The sequence below is a fragment of the Spermophilus citellus genome, assembly GCF_964194105.1.
Source record: "Spermophilus citellus genome assembly, chromosome: 14".
Classification (NCBI taxonomy): Eukaryota; Metazoa; Chordata; class Mammalia; order Rodentia; family Sciuridae; genus Spermophilus; species Spermophilus citellus.
In genome coordinates, this window is record NC_138194.1 from 76236242 (window position 1) to 76258389 (window position 22148).

General features: G+C 36.8%; 1 protein-coding gene across 1 annotated transcript in view; it reads left to right on the forward strand.

Moving 5' to 3' along the window:
* Nucleotides 1-17865, forward strand: part of TRHR (thyrotropin releasing hormone receptor) — a gene marked incomplete at its 3' end in the record, with an annotated part of 42640 nt that extends 24775 nt beyond the window's left edge. Inside the window, exon 3 of the mRNA XM_081266805.1 lies at nt 17458-17865. Within this exon, the coding sequence (XP_081122931.1) occupies nt 17458-17865 (408 nt within the window). The remainder of the gene's footprint in view (nt 1-17457) is intronic.
* Between the last annotated feature and the right edge of the window lie 4283 nt (nt 17866-22148).

The window sequence follows — 22148 nt, forward strand, 5'->3', positions numbered from 1 at the left end:
CAGCAACTTTTACATCGAATCTGGAGACTGAGTACAAGCTCTCAGCTATTTCCCACTATTAGCAGAAAAAAAAAAAAAACCTGAATTCAAGAAGGTTTTAAAAATATGTGTGTTCCAGCAGGACTTAATGTCACAGTGTGAATAGGAATATCTTTGCTAAGTGCTTTCCACATAAACCCTTGTGTGGACATTAGAATTAGTTTTTATTGTCCCTGTTCCCCTTCCACATATAGCTTCCACCAATTCCAAACCTTAAGCCCCAATTTTGCTTTAGGTTTTGCAAGCATCAGGAAAAGAATTTCCTCCCCATAGTCAAGGTATTTGGCAAAGAGCAAAAGAAAACATGGGAGTCAAATACACATACAAATACACCCTATAAAGATAGGGTGGCTTTCAATCATTAGTCTTTTAGTCTTTCTGACCTCAGTCTTATCTTTTGTAAAATGCAGGAAAAGTAGGACTGCTATGAAGAAAATGCCAAGAACTTTGCCTGGTACATGGTCGATATTTCATATGTCATAATTCTCTTCCTCCCTTCCATTTTCTAATTCATGTTGCCAAATTAAAATACCTTCAATTACCATCCTGATTTATTCCATTCTAGATTGCAACATCTTAAGAAAACACTGTACCATTCCCAACAACATACACTTTCAAAGCTTCTCAGAAAGCAAGGCTTATCATCACTTGAGGTCTCTTACACTGAGAAATCTTGGTATGTCAGCATTCAATCCGGGTTCCACTAGCGGGATTCATTTCAAAGTCCATCACTTTCCCCCATTCTTTGTGTGTTTTTTTTATCTCTAACTTCATTCCTGAAAGAAAGTGCAGGCTTAGAAGGGCCATACAACATCAGACTTGAGTGCAGAGGTCTGCCTGTTTCCCAAAGAAATACTTTCACACTTGTTTAGATATGCTTAGTTGTTTTGTTGGAGAACTCTGGGTGTCACAGAGGGTCACATCATGTACTGTGCAGCAATATGTCATCATTTAATTCAACTCTTTGCTGTGCTCTGGTGTCTTCCCTGTGGCAGTACCAACTTGTGACCTTGCATGTAGGTCCCCTGGCATAGACTCCCCTCAAATATTCTTCTTGAGAAAGAGCTCTGCCTGCCTTCCTCAGCACCCTCTAGAAGGGTGGAGGCAAATAGCTTTTATCCATTTCCCTGTATGCGCCACACTTATAATTTCATACTTTAAGAATCCTGTATCATTGTCCCCCTTAAGCCCTACTTCTTGGTGAAGCATTACCCACTGCAGCCAATGTTTCTCTACTGTGAATCTCTGCTAATATTTTCATGTAATTTTTAATCAGAGTAGAGCCCAGAAAACCCTTGAAAATTCTTGCCAGAATGGCTATTCTGAATGGGACACTCTGATTTAGTAATGACAGGTGGAGTCCAGAATCCATGCATTAGTATCCCTGGATGGCTTCTTGTCAAGAAATCCATACGTAATGCACAGGAAAGAGTCTGTCAGTCTGTGACCTCTCCACCATGAATCACCACCCGGATTTTATTCACTTTTATTGTACTTTAACTGACTTTGAGTTGATTCCAAGCCCGTTTCTGGCCCCATCATTCAAAATTTAAACCCCACCAATGATCTCACTGAATGGTATGAAGTGCCCCACGTTGAGTATAGCTGTCTTTTGAAAACTGAATTCCAGACTTAAGTCAAAACAAAGCAGAGCAATCTGCAAGAAGAAAGTCCCAAATCCCCCAGTCAGTGGGAAAGCTTGGCTAACTTCAGATTTATTTAATTATCAAGTCAAGTTTATCTTTCAGTGGGCTCAATTAATACAACAGATTGCAAAAGGCCATTTATCACTTTGCTGAGGGCTATCTAAGAGCAAAATATCCCCAGTCACTGAACGCTTTTGTTAATATGCAGAAAGCCAGAAAACACAAACAGAGTCCAAATACAGAATGTATTGTTACCCTTTAAAGGATGGCATTAGAATATTAAGGACTGTTTCATATTCATTAACCCAAAAAAGTTTCCAAAAGGAAATGCACTCTGAAAACGAAAGTATTCCAGCCAGAGGAAATGCAAGAACTACAGCACTTCACTGATTTAAAAATCCTAAACCACACATAGTTCCACAATTACATCTTAACATTTGACAAAACTAAGTATTTACTCAATAATAATGCAACTGTGCATTGAGCACTTACTATGTGGCAGGCTTATGTACTAAGGACTCCTTCCAAGTATTTTTGCATCAGAGATGTCACAGAAGTTTGGTGTTGATTTACGTACTTCATGAAGTCAAAAATAGCTTTGGCATTGTACCGGGTAGGATCCAAAATTGATGTTGATGTTCATAAATTAAAATTACCTGCTACGATGCCCTTGAAAAGCACACAGTATACAAGAGGCAAATAGTCTTCAAATACAAGTTTAATGATGTGGTTGTCACCTCCCGTTACATGACTTTGCTTTTTTAGCACAAATGCTTCTTTCACTCTCCTTGAAATTGCCTGGAAAATTAGGCAAGGTTCAGACATAAGCCATGTGTCCTGCCTAGTGTCCTCAGAGGCAGAGATGAACTGTGAAATCAAGGTTCTGGATGCAAATTCCAACTCGTTCTTCTTTGCCTTCTAAGCTTTGTCACTCAACAACACATAGAAAATGTTCAGAATAGAAAAATGGTCAGAATAGAAAATGCTCAGAAACCACAGCCTTATCTCCAAGACAAAAATAATAGCAAAAGTATCTGAATCATATACAGAATCAAAATTCAGATGTTCTTCTGAGTCAGTACAAGAATTCCAACTAAATCACCTAGGGAACTGGGCATGAATCAAATCCTTATGACTAATAAGCTGACCTCTGGCAATTAATTAAAATGTCCCCAGTTCCCATGTAACCAGAACCTAATAAATGACTTGCTATTAATTGGGGTATAGTCCAAGAAATAGAACTTTCCATTATTTCATTGGATTATTTTTGCAATTTCAATTTTCTTGTTTGCTTATTTCCCCAGGAAAGAGATTGGCATGAAGGACTCCTAACTGCCCTGTTATGACAACTTTTCCTCCTCCCTAATCAGTACTCTCTAAATGTAGTACTCCAATTTGAAGCAAAAAACACATAAAGGATTCCAAGCTTACCAATAATTCTTGGCAACAATATTATCCCTTCCAAATAGTTTATAAACAATCTTTGCAGCAAGTAGAAGTCTTCAACTCAATAAATATGTTGATATCTATAATTATCTGTAAACAAATAAGACCTAGAGTCAAAAGTTCTTAGTTCAATAACTAGCTTTGCTACTCATATATGTACTTCTCTGAGCTCAGTGTCCATTTCCAATGTTCAATGTCATGAAGTACTTTCCCTGCAAATTCCAAAAGAAATTAACAATTAACTGCTGTCTGAACTCCATTAGGGACTTAAGGGGTTGATGAGAAAGGTAGCATTTTGTCATGCATTGTCTTGATCTCATAAATGTGGCAAAGAAAGAAAGGGCAGATACTGAAAGGAAAAAAAAAAAAAGCAATTCCACCTCTACAGTTGAGCAGATGCTGACCCCACTACTTTTGCTGGATGCTCACCCTATTCTAGAACACAGCTCTAGCTCTTCCAATTGTCTTCTTCGTCCTTCTCCTGGATCATAAATGTCCACCTCTGTAAGTGTTCCCTGTGCAAACAGAAAAGTTGTATTGTCTTCCATCTCTGAAAATGTAAATTTAACCAACACACTTTGTCCCCCTCTGGCAAGCCCTCCATTTCTCTGCTCCCCTTACTAACAAAACTTTTAAAAGATGCGTTTATAATGACCATCTTCATTTCTCCCATTCTTTCCTTAACCCATTCCAAAAAGGTTTGTTGACAAATAAAGCTTTTATTCATAAAACAAACAATAATTTCATCTCCCAATTCCCATTTCCTCTTAGTCATGTTTTTCTGTCTGATAGTTATTTCCAGTTTTCAAGAGTAGTGTAAGAATACATCCCACCTGGGGTTTTGTTTTTTTCTTTAGGCTACCTTTCCTGAGTACTTATACCTCTTTAAAATCAGTTAGTATTTTATACTGGATATTTTAATAATAATTATCTCTCAAAATTTCTTCTAAGATTAAAGGAGTGTTTGATATTTTTGGATACTTTATATCTTAAAAGGGAATATGCAAACCAGCAACTCTACCCCTACGAAGTAAAATAAGAAGAAATAAAAGACAAGATAAAAAAAAACATACATTCATATAAAATTGCACACAGATATACATAACAATATTGTTCATTATAAGTAAAAAGTGGAAATAAATGCATAAATAAATGTGAATATACATACTTTGGAATATTATTCAGCTATAAAAATAAATAAAGTATCAATGTGTGCTACAATGTGCTTCACCATATAAACATTATGCTAAGTGAAAGAAGTCAGGTAGAATCAAAAGATTGCATGATTTCACTCATATAAAATGCTCAAAATAGGCAAATTTATGGATGTGACATAGGTTAGTAGTTGCCTAGATCTGGGGGAGGCGGGAAAGTTGGAGCAGTATTAATGGGTACTAAGTTTCTTTTTCAAATAATGAAAATGATCTAAAATTTGATGGTGATGATGGTTTAATAACTCTGTGAATATACTAAAATCTCTTGAATTATGCATTATAAGTGGGTGAATTTAATTATTTATCAATTATATCTCAGTAAAGCAATATACAGTAATATATATAACCAGTCATAAGGCAAGCCCATAGCATGGATCCTTGTTGTGCTATGCTGAGAATGGCACTACACTCCTGTGGACATCCTCCAAAATTTCACATGATAATTAAATATAATGCAGCATCCTGAAAGGAATCTTAGAATAGGAAACACACACACACACACACACACACACACACACACAAACATTAGGGGGAAAATTAATTAAAGCTCAGTAAGATCCAGAGTTAACTCACTTTATATAACTCCATATAAAACTATCAACAAGTTCATTAATGGGACAAACATGTCATGCTAAGGAAGAGATTAATAATACAGGGGCTTTGGTGTGAGACACATAGAAACTATTTGCATTATCTTTACAACATCCTAATTAATCTAACACTCTTCTAAAAAAGGCAATATACAAATGTTAGTTAATAGTTTCAGACCTTTTATTAAGAATTATAGCACTATTAACACAGATAGTAGTTACTAATACAAGATTCCTCCTCTGACTAGAATAAAGAACATAAACTGTTTTTCCATGGAGCACACACATGAAGAGTTGTACTTGTGCCCACTTGTGGAACTGTAATCTTTTTTCTTAAATTTTTTTTATTGGTTGTTCACAACATTACAAAGCTCTTGACATATCATATTTCATACATTAGATTGAAGTGGGTTATGAACCCCCAATTTTACCCCAAATGCAGATTGCAGAATCACGTCGGTTACACATCCACAATTTTACATAATGCCCTATTAGTAATTGTTGTATTCTGCTACCTTTCCTATCCCCTACTATCCCCCCTCCTCTCCCCTCCCATCTTCTCTCTCTACCCCATCTACTGTAATTCATTTCTCTCCTTGTTTATTTTCCCATTCCCCTCACAACCTCTTATATGAAATTTTGTATAGTAATGAGGGTCTCCCTTCATTTCCATGCAATTTCCCTTTTCTCTCCCTTTCCCTCCCATCTCATGTCTCAGTTTAATGTTAATCTTTTCTTCCTGCTCTTCCTACCTGCTTTGTTCATAGTTGCTTTCATTATATCAAAGAAGACATTTGGTATTTGTTTTTTAGGGATTGGCTAGCTTCACTAAGCATAATCTGCTCTAGTGCCATCCATTTCCCTGCAAATTCTATGATTTTGTCATTTTTTATTGCTGCATAGTACTCCATTGTGTATAGATGCCACATTTTTTTAATCCATTCATCTATTGAAGGGCATCTGGGTTGGTTCCACAGTCTAGCTATTGTGAATTGTGCTGCTATGAACATCGATGTGGCAGTATCCCTGTAGCATGCTCTTTTAAGGTCTTCAGGGAATAGTCCGAGAAGGGCAATAGCAGGGTCAAATGGTGGTTCCATTCCCAGCTTTCCCAGGAATCTCCAAACTGCTTTCCAAATTGGCCGCACCAATTTGCAGTCCCACCAGCAATGTACAAGTGCACCCTTTTCTCCACATCCTCGCCAGCACTTGTTGTTGTTGGACTTTATAGTGGCTGCCAATCTTACTGGAGTGAGATGGTATCTTAGGGTGGTTTTAAATTGCATTTCTCTGACTGCTAGAGATGGTGAGCATTTTTTCATGTACTTGTTGATTGATTGTATATCCTCCTCTGAGAAGTGTCTGTTCAGGTCCTTGGCCCATTTGTTGATTGGGTTATTTGTTATCTTATTGTCTAATTTTTTGAGTTCTTTGTATACTCTGGATATTAGGGCTCTATCTGAAGTGTGAGGAGTAAAAATTTCTTCCCAGGATGTAGGCTCCCTATTTACCTCTCTTATTGTTTCTCTTGCTGAGAAAAAACTTTTTAGTTTAAGTAAGTCCCATTTGTTTATTCTTGTTATTAACTCTTGTGCTATGGGTGTCCTATTAAGGAATTTGGAGCCCGACCCCACAATATGTAGATCGGAGCCAACTTTTTCTTCTATCAGATGCAGAGTCTCTGATTTGATATCAAGCTCCTTGATCCATTTTGAGTTAACTTTTGTGCATGGAGAGAGAAAGGGATTCAGTTTCATTTTGTTGCATATGGATTTCTAGTTTTCCCAACACCATTTGTTGAAGATGCTATCCTTCCTCCATTGCATGCTTTTAGCCCCTTTATCAAATATAAGATAGTTGTAACTTTGTGGATTAGTCTCTGTGTCCTCTATTCTATACCATTGGTCCACCCGCCTGTTTTGGTACCAGTACCATGCTGTTTTTGTCACTATTGCTCTGTAATATAGTTTGAAATCTGGTATCGCTATACTGCCTGATCCACACTTCCTGTTTAGAATTGCTTTTGCTATTCTGGGTCTTTTATTTTTCCATATGAATTTCATGATTGCTTTATCTATTTCTACAAGAAATGCCGTTGGGATTTTGATTGGCATTGCATTAAACCTATAGAGAATTTTTGGTAATATCGCCATTTTGATGATGTTAGTTCTGCCTATCCATGAACAGGGTATATTTTTCCATCTTCTAAGATCTTCTTCTATTTCTCTCTTTAGGGTTCTGTAGTTTTCATTGTATAAATCTTTCACCTCTTTTGTTAGGTTGATTCCCAAGTATTTTATTTTTTTTTTGAGGATATTGTGAATGGAGTGTTTTTCCTCATTTCCGTTTCAGAAGTTTTGTCGCTGATATACAGAAATGCCTTTGATTTATGCGTGTTGATTTTATATCCTGCCACTTTGCTGAATTCATTTATTAGTTCTAGTAGTTTCTTTGTAGACCCTTTTGGGTCTTCTAGGTATAGAATCATGTTATCTGCAAATAGTGATGATTTAAGTTCTTCTTTTCCTATTTTTATGCCTTTAATTTCTTTCGTCTAATTGCTCTGGCCATTGTTTCGAGAACTATATTGACTAGAAGTGGTGATAGAGGGCATCCCTGTCTTGTTCCAGATTTTAGAGGGAATGCCTTTAACTTTTGTCCATTCAGAATGATGCTAGCCTGAGGCTTAGCATAGATAGCTTTTACAATGTCAAGGTAAGTTCCTGTTATCCCTAGTTTTCCTAATGTTTTGAACATAAAGGGATGCTGTACTTTGTCGAATGCATCTATCGAGATGATCATATGGTTCTTATCTTTAAGTCTATTGATGTGGTGAATAACATTATTGATTTCCGTATATTGAACCATCCTTGCATCCCAGGGATGAATCCTACTTGATCATGGTGCACAATTTTTTTGATGTGTTTTTGTATTCGATTCGCCAGAATTTTATTGAGGATTTTTGCATCTAGGTTCATTAGAGATATTGGTCTGTAGTTTTCTTTCTTTGAGGTGTCTTTGCCTAGTTTCGGAATCAGGGTGATGTTGGCCTCATAGAATGAATTTGGAAGAGCTCCCTTTTTTTCTATTTCCTGAAATAACTTGAAAAGTATTGGTATTAATTCTTCTTTAAAGGTTTTGTAAAACTCCGCTGTATACCCATCCGGTCCTGGGCTTTTCTTGGTTGGTAGTCTTTTGATGGCTTCTTCAATTTCATCCATTGATATTGGATTGTTCAAATTGTGTGTATCATCCTGACTCAGTCTGGGCAAATCATATGGCTTAAGAAATTTATCGATGTCTTCACTATCTTCTATTTTATTGGAATATAGGTTTTCAAAATAATTTCTAATTGTCTTCTGTATTTTTGTAGCATCTGTTGTGATATTGCCTTTTTCATCCCGTATGTTAGTAATTTGAGTTCTCTCTATTCTTCTCTTCGTTAGCATGGCTAAAGGTCTGTCGATCTTATTTATTTTTTCGAAGAACCAACTTTTAGTTTTGTTAATTTTTTCAATAGTTTCTTTTGTTTCAATTTCATTGATTTCGGCTCTGATTTTAATTATTTCTTGCCTTCTGCTACATTTGCTGTTGTTTTGCTCTTTCTTTTCTAGGGCTTTGAGATGAAGTGTGAGCTCATTTATTTGTTGGTTTTTTCTTTTTTTGAGGAGTGACCACCAGACGATGAATTTTCCTCTTAAAATTGCTTTCATTGTGTCCCATAGATTCTGATATGTTGTGTCTGTATTTTCATTTATCTCTAAGACTTTTTTGATTTCCTCCTTTATGTCTTCTGTAATCCACTGATCATTCAGTAACATATTGTTCATTTTCCATGTGATGTAGGATTTTTCCTTCCTTCTTTTATCATTGATTGCCAGTTTCATTCCATTATGATCAGATAAAATGCAAGGTATTATCTCCACCCCTTTATATTTACTGAGGGTTGCCCTATGGCATAATATATGGTCTATTTTTGAGAAGGATCCATGTGCTGCTGAGAAAAAGTATATCCATTTGATGATGGTTGATATATTCTATATATGTCAGTTAAGTCTAGGTTATTGATTGTGATATTGAGTTCTATGGTTTCTTTATTCAACTTTTGTTTGGAGGGGCTGTCCAATGGTGAGAGAGGTGTCTTGAAGTCACCCATAATTATTGTGTTGTGGTCTATTTGATTCTTGAACTTGAGGAGAATTTGTTTTATGAATGTCGCAGCACCATTATTTGGTGCATAAATATTGATAATTCTTATGTCTTGTTGGTGAATGGTTCCTTTTAACAGTATATAATGTCCTTCTTTATCCCTTTTGATTAACTTAGTCTTGAAGTCGATTTTATTCGATATGAGGATGGCTACCCCTGCTTGCTTACGAGGACCGTGTGCATGGTATATTTTTTCCCATCCTATCACCTTCAGCCTGTTTATGTCTTTTCCAATCAGATGTGTCTCCTGGAGGCAGCATATTGTTGGATTTGTTTTTTTAATCCATGATACCAGCCTATGTTGCTTTATTGGAGAGTTTAAGCCATTAACATTGAGAGGTACTATTGATATATGGTTTGTACGTCCATCCATGTTTGATTATTTATCCTTTTTTAAAAAAATTTAGTTTGTTTCTCCATGATTATCTTTCCCCTCGCCCTCTGTCTTTACCAAGGCACTTCCTACTGATGGTTTTGGTTATTGTCTTTCATTTCTTCCTCGTGTAGTGTTTTGCTCAAAATGCTTTGCAATGCTGGTTTTCTGGCTGCAAATTCTTTTAACTTTTGTTTATCATGAAAGATTTTTATTTCGTTGTCATACCTGAAGCTTAATTTTGCTGGATACAGAATTCTTGGTTGCCATCCATTGTCTTTCAGTGTTTGAAATACATTGTTCCATGACCTTCTTGCTTTCAGTGTCTGTGATGAAAAATCCGTTGTTAACCTTATTGGTTTACCCCTGAATGTAATCTGTCTCCTTTCTCTTGTAGCTTTTAATATTTTCTCTTTGTTCTGTATATTGGATATCTTCATAACAATGTGTCTTGGCATTGGTCTACTGTGATTTTGTGTGCTCGGTGTCCTGTATGCATCTTCAATTTGTATATCTGTTTCCTTTTTTATTTCTGGAAAGTTTTCTGTAATTATTTCATTCAGCAGGTTACTCATTCCCTTGGTTTGAATCTCTGTACCTTCTTCTATCCCGATGACTCGTAAGTTTGGTTTTTTTATGTTATCCCATAACTCTTGGATGTTTTTCTCGTGATTTTTTACCAGCCTTTCTGAGTTGGCTAGACTCTTTTCAAGATGATATATTTTGTCTTCATTATCTGACGTTCTGGCTTCTACTTGCTCCACTCTGTTAGTGATACTCTCAATTGAGTTTTTAATTTGGTTTATCGTTTCCTTCATTTCTAGAATTATTGTTTGATTATTTTTTATAATCTCTATCTCCTGATAAAGATGCTTAACTTCTTCTTTTATCTGTTTATGTAATTCATTCTCAACGTGTTCTTTCGCTGCTTGAACTTGCTGTCTTGTATTCTCTTTAAGGTTCCATTCCATCTGTCTAAGGTGTTCCTTGAGTTCTTTATATGACCATTTTTCTGATGACTCTAGGTCCTCCTGAATATTTAGGCTGTCCTGCATTGTTTGTACTCCTTTTCTTCCTTGCTTTTTGAAGCTGCTCATGTTACTTCTTGTTCTGTTTGACTGATGAGTTACTGTTTACTCCTATAAATTTATTAGATGCTTGTGAGGAAAGGTATTAGGGGGGAAGGGAAGAAGTCACTAAAGAGAATGAGAGTAAGCAGGTAGAATTCAAGGAAGGGGGGATAAGATAATTGAAAAGAAATGAAAAGACAAAAGAAGAAAAAAATAGGAAATAAAAAAAGAAAAAAAATTTAAAAAAAATTAAAAAAAATTAAAATTAAAATTAGAAGAAAAAAAATTTTTTAAAAATGTAAAAAAAAATTTAAAAAAACAACATGAAAGAAAAATGAAAATGAAAGAAAAACCCAAATCAAAAAAAAGAGAAAAGAAGAAAGAAAAAAAAAACTAATAAATGCAGTCTTAGAGTTTGATTAACTTCTCTTCCAGTAGGTGGCGCTGTTCCTACCAGGCCAAGTTTCTCCTGTCAATACACGGGAACCAATCACTGTGCAGCAGCTCCTCCCAGACTGGGCGAGTCTCCACTCCTGAGTGCCTAGGGCCTCCTCTTGTGTCTAGTCACTTCCCACTTTTCCTCTAGCCAGGCCCCTCTCACGGGTGCAGCGAATTTTACTTGCCTTCCGGTAGCCACGCCCCCGGTAGCTGGTGCAAGAGACCTCAGCTCTCAGCACTGGTGGGAGCGGTAGTTCCGCGCCTCGGGCCACCTCTGATTCCCTGGGTCTGGCTATCGTGCTCACGGGAGAGCTGGGAGGGGCCCTTACGGGAGAGCTGGGAGGGGCCCTTAAGGTTTCCCCGATGTGTGGAGAGGGAAGGTTAGGGAATTACACACCTGTAGCCGCAGGTTTCAATGAAGTTATCTCCTCGGCCGCAGTCTGGTGACGTCAGTTCTCTGCCATGGTGGTATCTCTTGCAAATGGCGACAGTTTGTTTCCCTTTGCCGGGCGACCAATGCAACAGGTGGGTCCTTACTGTCTCTCCCAAGCCCCGTTTCAAACCTGTGGCCACTACCTATGAAGGCTCGGTAGGCATTTACCTCCATAGGATGAGAAGGGCTGACCAGTTGTTTCAGCCGGATGGATTAGTGCTGAGTCACAGCTGTTTGTCTGAGGGAAGCAGGAGAACGGGAGCTTGAATTCAGCCTATCCGGGCTCAGTGTGTGTTCTGAGAGGCCCAGACTGTTCGCCCCAGATCCACGTCAGCTCAGCATTGCCTAGTGATCCTTAATTTTTAGCATCTATTGATGAGTATTACTATATCTTTTTTGGCGAACTCACACGCTTTGGGGACACAACTCGGCTGATGCATCTTTAGGTCATAGTCCCCTCAGATTTTCCTAAAATCTTAGGTTGCCACAGTGTTAGAGTTGTGGCTAGATCCTAAAGTCACCGTAAACCTCGGGCGGTGACAAAGCAGCAGGGACCGTGAACGAGGCGAGGCAGTGTCTGTAATCTTAATTTTAGCAATCAGATAGAAATCTATCCAATTCACGTCTTTAAAAATGAAATTGTAGAATAGAATCTTTATCTAGTTGCTAAAGAAGGACTGAATCTGAATTCTCTTATGAGAATTGCTTGCCATTCATTGTATTATTTAAATACAGTAAAGAGTAAAAGACATACGGCCATGCTTAATGCTTAACATCAAAATTGCCAGGTGATCCTCACAAAGAAGATAACCCTTAGCCATGTTGTTAAAGGACAGAGATCTATCCCACCAAGATCCACCCTCTTTAAATATCATGTTTGCATCAATTGATTTTCACAGTCACATCTGCTTGCAGACAGTGTACTCTGAACAAATGGCTGCCTGCTTCCACATTGACTAAAATGGCTCCACAGAGCAGGGGTTTTCAGGACTCATCACTCTGCCCTGCAGCTGTAGTTCATTTGGCAGCAGTGTCTCTCCTTCTGCCCTAATACTTCGGGCTAGATACTCCTCATCACCTCATCATATATATATATAACATCTTTTGTAGTGGTTTTCACAGCTTCCTAGGGAAAGAACTCCACTTCTTTACATGTTCTGCAATTGAAACTTGCATGCTAAGTTATTTCTTGGCTCCATAATACAACCCACTAACATGCTTCCAGATAGTTACACACACCAAATCTTACCAGAGACAAACTTTCTGTCTCTCTGTACCTTAAGATTTTGGCAAGGGCAAGAAAGTCCTTCCTAAACACGCTTCTAGTCCAAATCCAGACTAGTAGTTCTCATTGCACCCAAACTTCCTGCTATCTGAGCATTTGTCACACTGTATTGTAACTGCCCACCAGATTTAAGGTGCATGAAGGCATTGGCAATATCTCTCTAGATCACTGCTGCGTCATCAAGAGCCAGCATGTTAGTACACACAGTAGGGATGCATGGAACAAATGGATAAATTCCTTCTCAATCATTACAACAGCTGTGGGTGTAACTGTGGCCAAGCACTTCCTGAGTATGTGTGGCATTCTGGGTTCCAACCCCAGTACTAAAAAAAAAAAAAAAAAAAAAAAAAGCTTTTCCAGGCTTGGTGGCATGCTTGTAGTGTCAGCTACAGTCTGAGACAGGAGTTTGAGACCAACCCAGGCAGCAATAGAGACTTCATCTCAAAAACAGAATCAAAACAAAATAAAACATTGTGGTGGTGCACACCTGTAATCCCAGTAGCTCAGGAGGCTGAGGAGGAGGATCATGAATTCAAAGCTAGCCTCAGCAACTTAGTGAGTTGCTGAGCAACTCAGCAAGACCCTGTCTCTGGATAAAATATTTAAAAAGAGCTTGAGATGTGGCTCATTGGTTAAGCACTCCTGCTACAATCCCCAGTACCCAAAACTAAAATAAAATAGAAGCTGTATGATCACTCCTCCTTCCCCCAATTTGTCATGATGTTTCTGAAGACTTGTAAGCCTTAGCACAGAGAATGAAAAACAATTGCCCAATTTCAAACCTACATTTTCATCACTTTATTTTGGATAACGAATAACACCAGAAATAAAATCCTAATAACTACAGTGAAATTAATTTGGCATGAAAAATCATCTCTGGAATATTTTCTTTCTAGGTATTTATTCTTATACTGAGAAAAAGCTGTTAAAATCTAAGCAGGAAATCTATTAAAACTTGTGGACATTTTAGAATCTGATTAAACCTAATCAAAGATATTTGAAATAAACTAAGAAAATTATGGGTATGTTTGAATATATTCACTATCATCTCACTGGAGACAAGTTTCCTCTTAGTCTTAGATACATCATTGTTATCTGCTTCATTTTATACCTCCTTAAAATTCTTCTATTTCAAACAAAAAGTTTAAATATATCGAGGCTTCATGTTACTAACTATCTAACCTTCATTTAAGAGAGATTTTTTAATATTAAAAAATAAAACCTTTGCCAGATTCTTCTCACAGTACATTGGGAGTACTAAAACTTAGAAAATGATCATGGTTACATAGTCTGAAATAATGCCTTCCATGCCCAAATTTATTCAACTTTTCTGAGGCCTGCTTCCTGTCACAGGTTGTACTAAATCCCTGAGAGCAGAGAAGTGAATATAAATTTACCTCTGCCCTGAAGAATCTCACCATTTGTTGGGAGAAATGAACAAATTCAGATCATTGCAATGAAATGTTTGGTGGTGATGTCAAAATATGCATGGGAGGCTACAGAAGCACACAGGAGACAGACTACTTGAGACAGGTTGTCCTTTTATAACACAATGAAAGTTGCCCCCTGCATTGATATTAGTGAAAAAATGCAGGCAGGTGTTACATACAGATTCAATGTTTCACCTGACAGTTGTAGAGAAAAATGTAAAGCCGATGAAGTTCAACTTTTCTTCTGAAATTTGGTACAATAAATGTGTTGGGTTTATACTTAGAAGAAGTTAAATGTTTCGATGACCCTAATGGGAACAACACAGTAAAAATCTCTTTGTTGAAATACAAAAGACTTTCATGAGGGGGTGGGAGCGATTTAGGAAGGAAAGGAGCATGCCCTTTCACTTGGATAGACTTGGGTTTGAATAACACTCCTGATACTGCACATGTGTTTTTAGAGAAGTTGCATAAACTCTCTAAAACTTCAACTTTCTAAACTTCTTTATATGCAAAATAAAGCTAAAACTAATTTACCCATGAAGTTATTATAAGCATTTAATAAATGCTAGTTATATAGTACTTATCAGATTACCTGGGCCATCTTTAAAGGATTCAAATGTGACAATAGCAATCTAACTGTAAATCAAGGCAAGGATTCCAGTATAGGATCCTTAGTTCCTGGCAGGGAGTAAAGTGCTGATCCCATTATAGAGGATCTGGAGTACTAGACAGGGGATAAAGACAGGGCTGTGGGTGACCTTGAAGATTATGGTGATAATGACAGTGAGGTGACGACCACCATAGTTCCCCTCAAAGCTCAGAATATTTGTCACTGAGTAGAGTCTTGGATTTCCTAGGACCAACTAAATATTTATGTACAATCTTAAAAGTCTACTTCAGAAAAATCAGGTTCCAGTTAGCCTGCAAACTGTGTGGATACTCCCAAACTCAAAAAGAACTCCGAATCACTGGAATGTGTCATCTGTGTGAATCTCATCTTCCCAAAGAACACCTTCTCTATTCCAGTGGTAAAATATGGATGGTTAGTATCTTCTAGGCACTGAGTCAGAAACAAAGTTCAGCCAGCAGTGAGTGAGATGGGATGGGGCCGGCCTGGGACACATTCCTGGAGAGCAGAAAGAGTTGGAAGACAGTGAGAAAGTGACTCTGGAAGCAGAGCAGACACTGTACCTTGAGACTAGATGGATATCTCACCAATGTCATTGCAGGGAAATAGGAGGAAGAAGAGTGATTCAAAAAGGAATGAAGTCTGTGTGCCCATAGGAGAAGTCTGGGGGGAAATTCCATCTGGAGAGCTGAGGAAGGAGGCAAGCTATCACTAAAGATCAAGGAAGAAGAGCAACAAGAGGGTAGCATTGTTCCACAATACAGAACTCATGGGGATCTCTTAGATGGGATGCAAGAGGAATAGTCAAGTGTCAGACAAAGCCCAAGATCAGAAGACTCAGAAGGCTGGGGGAGCAAGGCAGACACCCAGCACAGGGAACCAGGGCTTCTATTACCAGGTTTACATATAAGGGTGGGAACCGAGGAGATATTAATGGCAGAGTAAATCTCTAAATGCAAAATGTTTATTTCTACACTAAAGAAAATTTAAAAGCCATAAGGGCAGGATAATCCCTCTCAATGCCAGAACAAAATGGTAGCTGCTGGTGGGGACTTTGTTGCAGTAGTTGAAATTAAAAGCAATAAGGGAAGAAAAAGATCGGTTCATTCTATTTTGATGGTTTTCACATTCAGCCCCTCTAGGAAGTTGGGCCTGAGGAAACTGAAATCTTTCAAACTCTGTGAGAGATTGAAAATTTATTTTTAAATGTATAAATTGTTGCTTTTAAGGAAAAGCAACCAAAGATGATCAGTAGCATAGTTTTCATGCATCTCATGTAGATGAAGTATTATGGTCCTTTATATTGTCATAAATTAAAGGATAACATTTCCATGGTGTTTTACAGTTTTCAAGTCCCAACACACTCATTATTTCATTTTATTCCTCAAAAACCTTATGAAGTAAATGAAACTTTATGAAGTAAATGAAATGATCAGGCAAATATGCAGATATACAAATGAATACGCAGATTAATGACTTAAGGTATTAAAACCTCCTGTGGAGTCAGACCCAGATAACGTAACTCTGAGTACCGTCCAATCCCCAACATTTTACTGAGAACTGAGGTAAGAGAAGAATCTGTTAAATTATGCCCTTTGATAATCTTATCCCTGGTGACATTAGATATTAACCTTCTTCTACGTATTGTCCCACCTCTTATGCTTTGCTTTTTTTTTGGGGGGGGGTAAAATTCCAGAATTTTACTCTGTCCTACACCTCCCTCTAACCTGAAAGGAATCTGAGCAATGACGGGAGCAAAAGCTTGGGATTCAGGCTGACGTGAATTCCAATTCCAGCTCTAAGACTCCACAACTTTCACCAAGGAATTTTTCAACTTGTTTTCTATTATTTAAAAAAAAATATGGTGGCCACTATTGTTGTGGAGGGTAATTAAGCTTTTTGAATGTGATAACAAATATAAAACACGTGGTACATAGTAGACATTTAATGACCATTGCGTTTTTGCCTTCTCTTTTTCACACTATTATTTAGGAAGGCAATATTGACTACATCTTGCAGATGAGCTATAAGAAAGATAAATTCTTAGGACCACACATAAGGCAAGAAGAGATGGACTTGGACCTCTATCTCCTAAGGCTCATTACTGACACTTTCAGTATTCTGTCCTAACATCTTCTTAATCCAACTTTAACTCCAGCCGGTGCTATAGTGGATGGGCCTTGTCTACAGACAACATTCCACTTTAGGCATTCCCTGTTCCCTATGTATCTCCTCTTCTCTGCCTCAAGTTTCTCTCTATCATCCCTAGGAATTCCAAGCAAGAAAGTCATGGAAGTACAGAGGGTTTCAAATCCCTTTGGGCACATTTTAAGACTGCCAGTGGATAAATGCCCCAGACTCTCTTCTTTCAGACCCATGATTTGTTCTGAAATGCATTGAGTTTGGTGGGCTGCATTTTCCTACAGAGTAAACCATCTCAATAGCCTTCCCTATTTTGACTTTTCCTCTCCTATCACATTTTTCTTACATCCTCAATCCTGCTTTCTGGGTTCACCTCCCAAATGAATGACTTACACCTAAGTCCTTGTCTCAGACTTCATCTTGGGAAACCAAAGCTTGGGTAGAGAGAGGGAGAACTATTTGGCTTTGCTCTCATTGATGTTTGTGCTGCGTTTTGTCTTTTTCTGCACAGGTCACCAAGATGCTGGCAGTGGTTGTAATTCTGTTTGCCCTTTTATGGATGCCCTACAGGACTCTTGTGGTTGTCAACTCATTTCTCTCCAGTCCTTTCCAAGAAAATTGGTTCTTGCTCTTTTGCAGAATTTGCATTTATCTCAACAGTGCCATCAACCCAGTGATTTACAACCTCATGTCCCAGAAATTCCGTGCAGCCTTCAGAAAGCTCTGCAACTGCAAGCAGAAGCCAACAGAAAAGCCTGCTAACTACAGTGTGGCCCTAAATTACAGTGTCATCAAGGAGTCAGACCATTTCAGCACAGAGCTTGATGATATCACTGTCACTGACACTTACTTATCTGCTACAAAAGTGTCTTTTGATGACACCTGCTTGGCTTCTGAGGTAACCTTTAGCCAAAGTTGATTGATGAATTAGATGAAAATGGACCACAAAGTAAATGAGAATCCCTGCAGTTATCCACAAAAGACAGAAAACAGCGAATGCTCAAATGTGAAGAGACAGCAGATAGCCTTTCCACTGCTCTCCCAAGTCCTGAGAATGATTCAGATTTTTCTTCTTACAAAACTAGTATCTCAAAAATATGGGGGCAGATCTGTGAAATAGCTAAATGGGGAAAACTGAGAGTGTGGCCCCTTTTGTTTAATTTGGAAAATCAATTTTGTATAAAAGTTTCAATAAAATTCAGACATCAAGTTGAGTGCAGTGGCACCCACCTATAATCCCAGTGTCTCAAGAGGCTGAGGCAGGACGATTATGAGTTCAAAGCCAGCTTTACCAATTTAGAGAGACCCTAAGCAATTCAGAGAGAACTTCTCTCTAAATAAAATATTTCAAAAAGGGTTGGGGATGTGACTCAGTGGTTAAGCGCCCCTGGTTCAATCCCAAGGACCAAAAAGAAAAAAAATCCAGACATCAAGTTTAAATTATTCCTAATTATGTTACCAAATGTGAGCCCTCCAAATTATTTATATACTCGGTAATTTGGCAACATGCAGATTTTTAAATGTTTTCATTAGGTATTTTACTTTAACAAAGTACAGTTATTTCATGAATATCTGAAAGTATAGGGTAATATAAGGAAAAACATTTATTCATTGAGTAAAAATGATATTTCTGACCAACATGTTGACTATATTGAAAATGTTGTTTATAAAATTTGGAAGTAATTTTTATATCTTACAGAGTAAAATAATCATTAAACTTTAATGTAAAATAAACCTCAAAATAACCAAAATTATAAATTGAGGAGACATATTGATTTGATTTGGAGATGAACCAGCTCTTATCAACTATTTAATGCTCCTAAGTGATGGATGAGGCAGGAGCAATATTCACATTAAATAGCAGTGAACACACAAACTAATATATAATTAATATTGACATATAACAGCCAACACAAGACCAAGTATTTAAAATAAGGTTTTAACTTTTTCTCTGAAACTTTTAAGGAAGAAAATCCTTTCTGAACATTCTTGTGTATAAACTACTGAGCCATGTCAAGAGAATCCTTCTAACTGAATCAAGCATAAAAGTCTGAAACATTCTCAAAGTTATAGTTGTTATTCCAAGTCAGCCAAAATCTGGCTATTACACTTCAAGACAAGGACTCCCACTGAGCATTGTAGTCTATGGATTTTAACATGTCTGAAATTGTCTTTTCTTCCTGTCTGCTTGTCATTAGTAGTTTTTTGGTTTTTTTTTTTCAAAATCTAGTGACATTTTGTTTACCGATTCTAAATCAAAACAACTTGAAAGTCTATTGATTTTATTTTTAATTGAGTTAAAACTGATATCATCCTATCATCAGTATCTTATATTTATAGTTTTGACTTAGACCTGCTATTCCAGGGATTATTAGACAAGTGTATATGTGACTCTTCCCCGGACATTTGTCAGCCCTGCTTTAATACCTTTTAAATGACTCACCTACTGAGATTTGGTCAATCAGCATCTCAAAGGGTATAAACTACCTGTGGTGATGGTTCAGTATTCACTGATTTTTTAATAACTGGATCTAAAAGTACCTGTACTTTTAAGCAACGCATAGACTAGTGTCTTCGCTCTACAGCCTATATTCCTATTTCATGGAGATTTTTCTGGAACCTAATTGCTAAGGATGACTACCTGTCTCCACCTTCTGTGCTAAAATACTACTTCATGGAGAGTCTGTCATCCAGAATCTCATTCCAGAATATGCTTCTGAAACTTTGCCTCATCTACTCCAGGAAGACATTCTATCATTGTATCAGTAAGTAAATGCAAACAAAGATTTATAGAAAATACCCTAAAGTCTAACTGCATGTGACTGAATAATCAACTTTAACTGAATTTTCATCCTGGATTAAATATTAGTCTTGGAATCATATAAATAGAACACTAAAGTGACCCAGTCCCAAATCTTACAAGCATATATGCAAATACATACAAATACATACACATGTGTACATAAATTGCTTAACAAAGGGGATTGGAATATATTATATTTTTTTAATTAGGGCAAAGAACCAATATTATTGAGTATCTATGTCTTAGGCATGCTAGGGTAAGTACTGAAATCAACATTATCTTCACCACAGTATCACTAGAATTGTGATTTCTCTGATGATAAGACCAGGAATCAGGCATTCATTCTCTAAATAGTATAGCTACTAAGGAGGACAAATGGAGAAAATATGTTTTCTTTTTTAAAGCTGACATACTAATTAAATTCTTATGACCTGATGGCCTAATTACACACACACACACACACACACACACACACACACACACACACATCTATATATATATCTTTGAAGAATGATAATATCAAATGTTGAAAAAAATATGATCAGTTTTACTTGATATACAGAACATAATATACTCCTTTGACATTTTGAAATTTAATATATGGGCTCAGATTTTCCATTTTAATTTTTAAAAAGTTATTCACTAATAATCTGTTAGTTTTAGACTATAAGGGAAATTCAAAAGAATGTAGTTCATGCTGTTTTATCTCTTAAGCAAATGCCATTATAACATTAAATGTTCCTGTATAATGTCCAATAGCAAGTTGGATTTACACAGAAGAGATATAACATTCTAAAATATTCTTTACCACACTAAACTAAATCACAAAGTGTTTCCATAAATAATTAAAACAATATGCTGTTGCATGAAAAATAAAGTGGTAAATAAAAAACTGTTGGTGGAATGAAGTAATGTTATTAAGAGATTCCCTTAATAAAATTCCTTGAGGCATTTTATTACTTCCAACTTTATTAATTAATTGCTGAGTATTATTGGTTACATCTTCTACCTGAAATATGTGAATATGGGGTAAAGATCATGAATAGGGCAAGTGAACATAAATTCCCTCTTTGGATTTCTTCATCAATATTGTGAGTATATTTCTGAAGTTTAACATACAACTCAAATATTCTCAAAGCCAAGAATAAATAGAAAAAGTCCAAACTCTATAATCACTCTTAAAGAGATTAAATAAACAGAACCAAGCACCTTGATAATCAATGAAAAGAAATGACCGATTAGAGCTAAACTAGAGAAGTCTCAGTACACTATAGCTATAAAAACCTAGTACAGTGTAACTAAGTCTTAAGTGGATACTTGAATTGTTATATTTCCAGACTCTGTTGGAATAATAAGGACAATGTTTTGGTAAACGTGGGTTTACACAGTTTGAGACTGCTCTTAAAAAATGAAAGAGTTACATCATTCTACAGTTTGTTAAATCTGTAAACATAATAGAAGAGAAAGACATTAACTTTTTAGTAGAAAAGATTTTAAATGAGTAACCTGCGATTCTACAAATTGTATAAATATATTCAGTATTATTTTTGCCTCTTGACTGCAAGTCACAGAGGGAGTGGAATATTTGTGTATGAAATAAGGAAACTAGATGTAAATCACTGAGCACTCAAGAGCAAGGAGTTCATCCCAAGTTCAAAGAAAATTCTTTCAAATGTTTGGAATCATTTGTTCCCTTACGAAGGAGAGCACCATCATAAAAATCTCTAGCAATTAATCTTCTGTTTCTTTAGCTGTCTACAGTAAATAGTCATCAAAACCAAGATTTGACTGAGCAAATTTGTTGTCAGGATAATACAAAAGAGGAAGTCCTATAGAGCCCTGTAGTGATGGGTATTTTTTCCTTTTCTCCCCCTCCCAATCAAACGCTCCTTCCTCTGTGAGCTTCAGTTTTCTAGGAGCAGGAAGATTCATCCAACTTCATTCAAGACTAAAACTGGACATCAAATATATTAAGTAAAACTCTTAAGTGTTCTTCAAATTTATTTATGTATGAGAAAATGTCTTTCTATGAAAGTTTTTTTTCCTAAATCACTTTTAAATTATGGAAAAAAGTAGTGCTTCTGAAATTTCTATTAACGATGTCCTCATTTACGTGATAGGACTCAGGTGGAATTGAGCTGCTTAATATAGCCTTTTTTGTTTTTAAACAGAGAACTAGGCACAGGCTTTGCATTTCATAGGTTTCAGTCAAAAACCAGCAGCAGAACACTCAATAGATGCAAAACTGCTAAGGGGACCTATGGAAGAAAACAAAAGGTATTTCCCATCCTTACAAAGCTCACAATCCAGTAAGAGAAACAAGACCCATATAATACCACCTCAAAGATATAACTGTGGGTACTAATTAGAATATGAGTTGGAGATTTTAGAGATACATT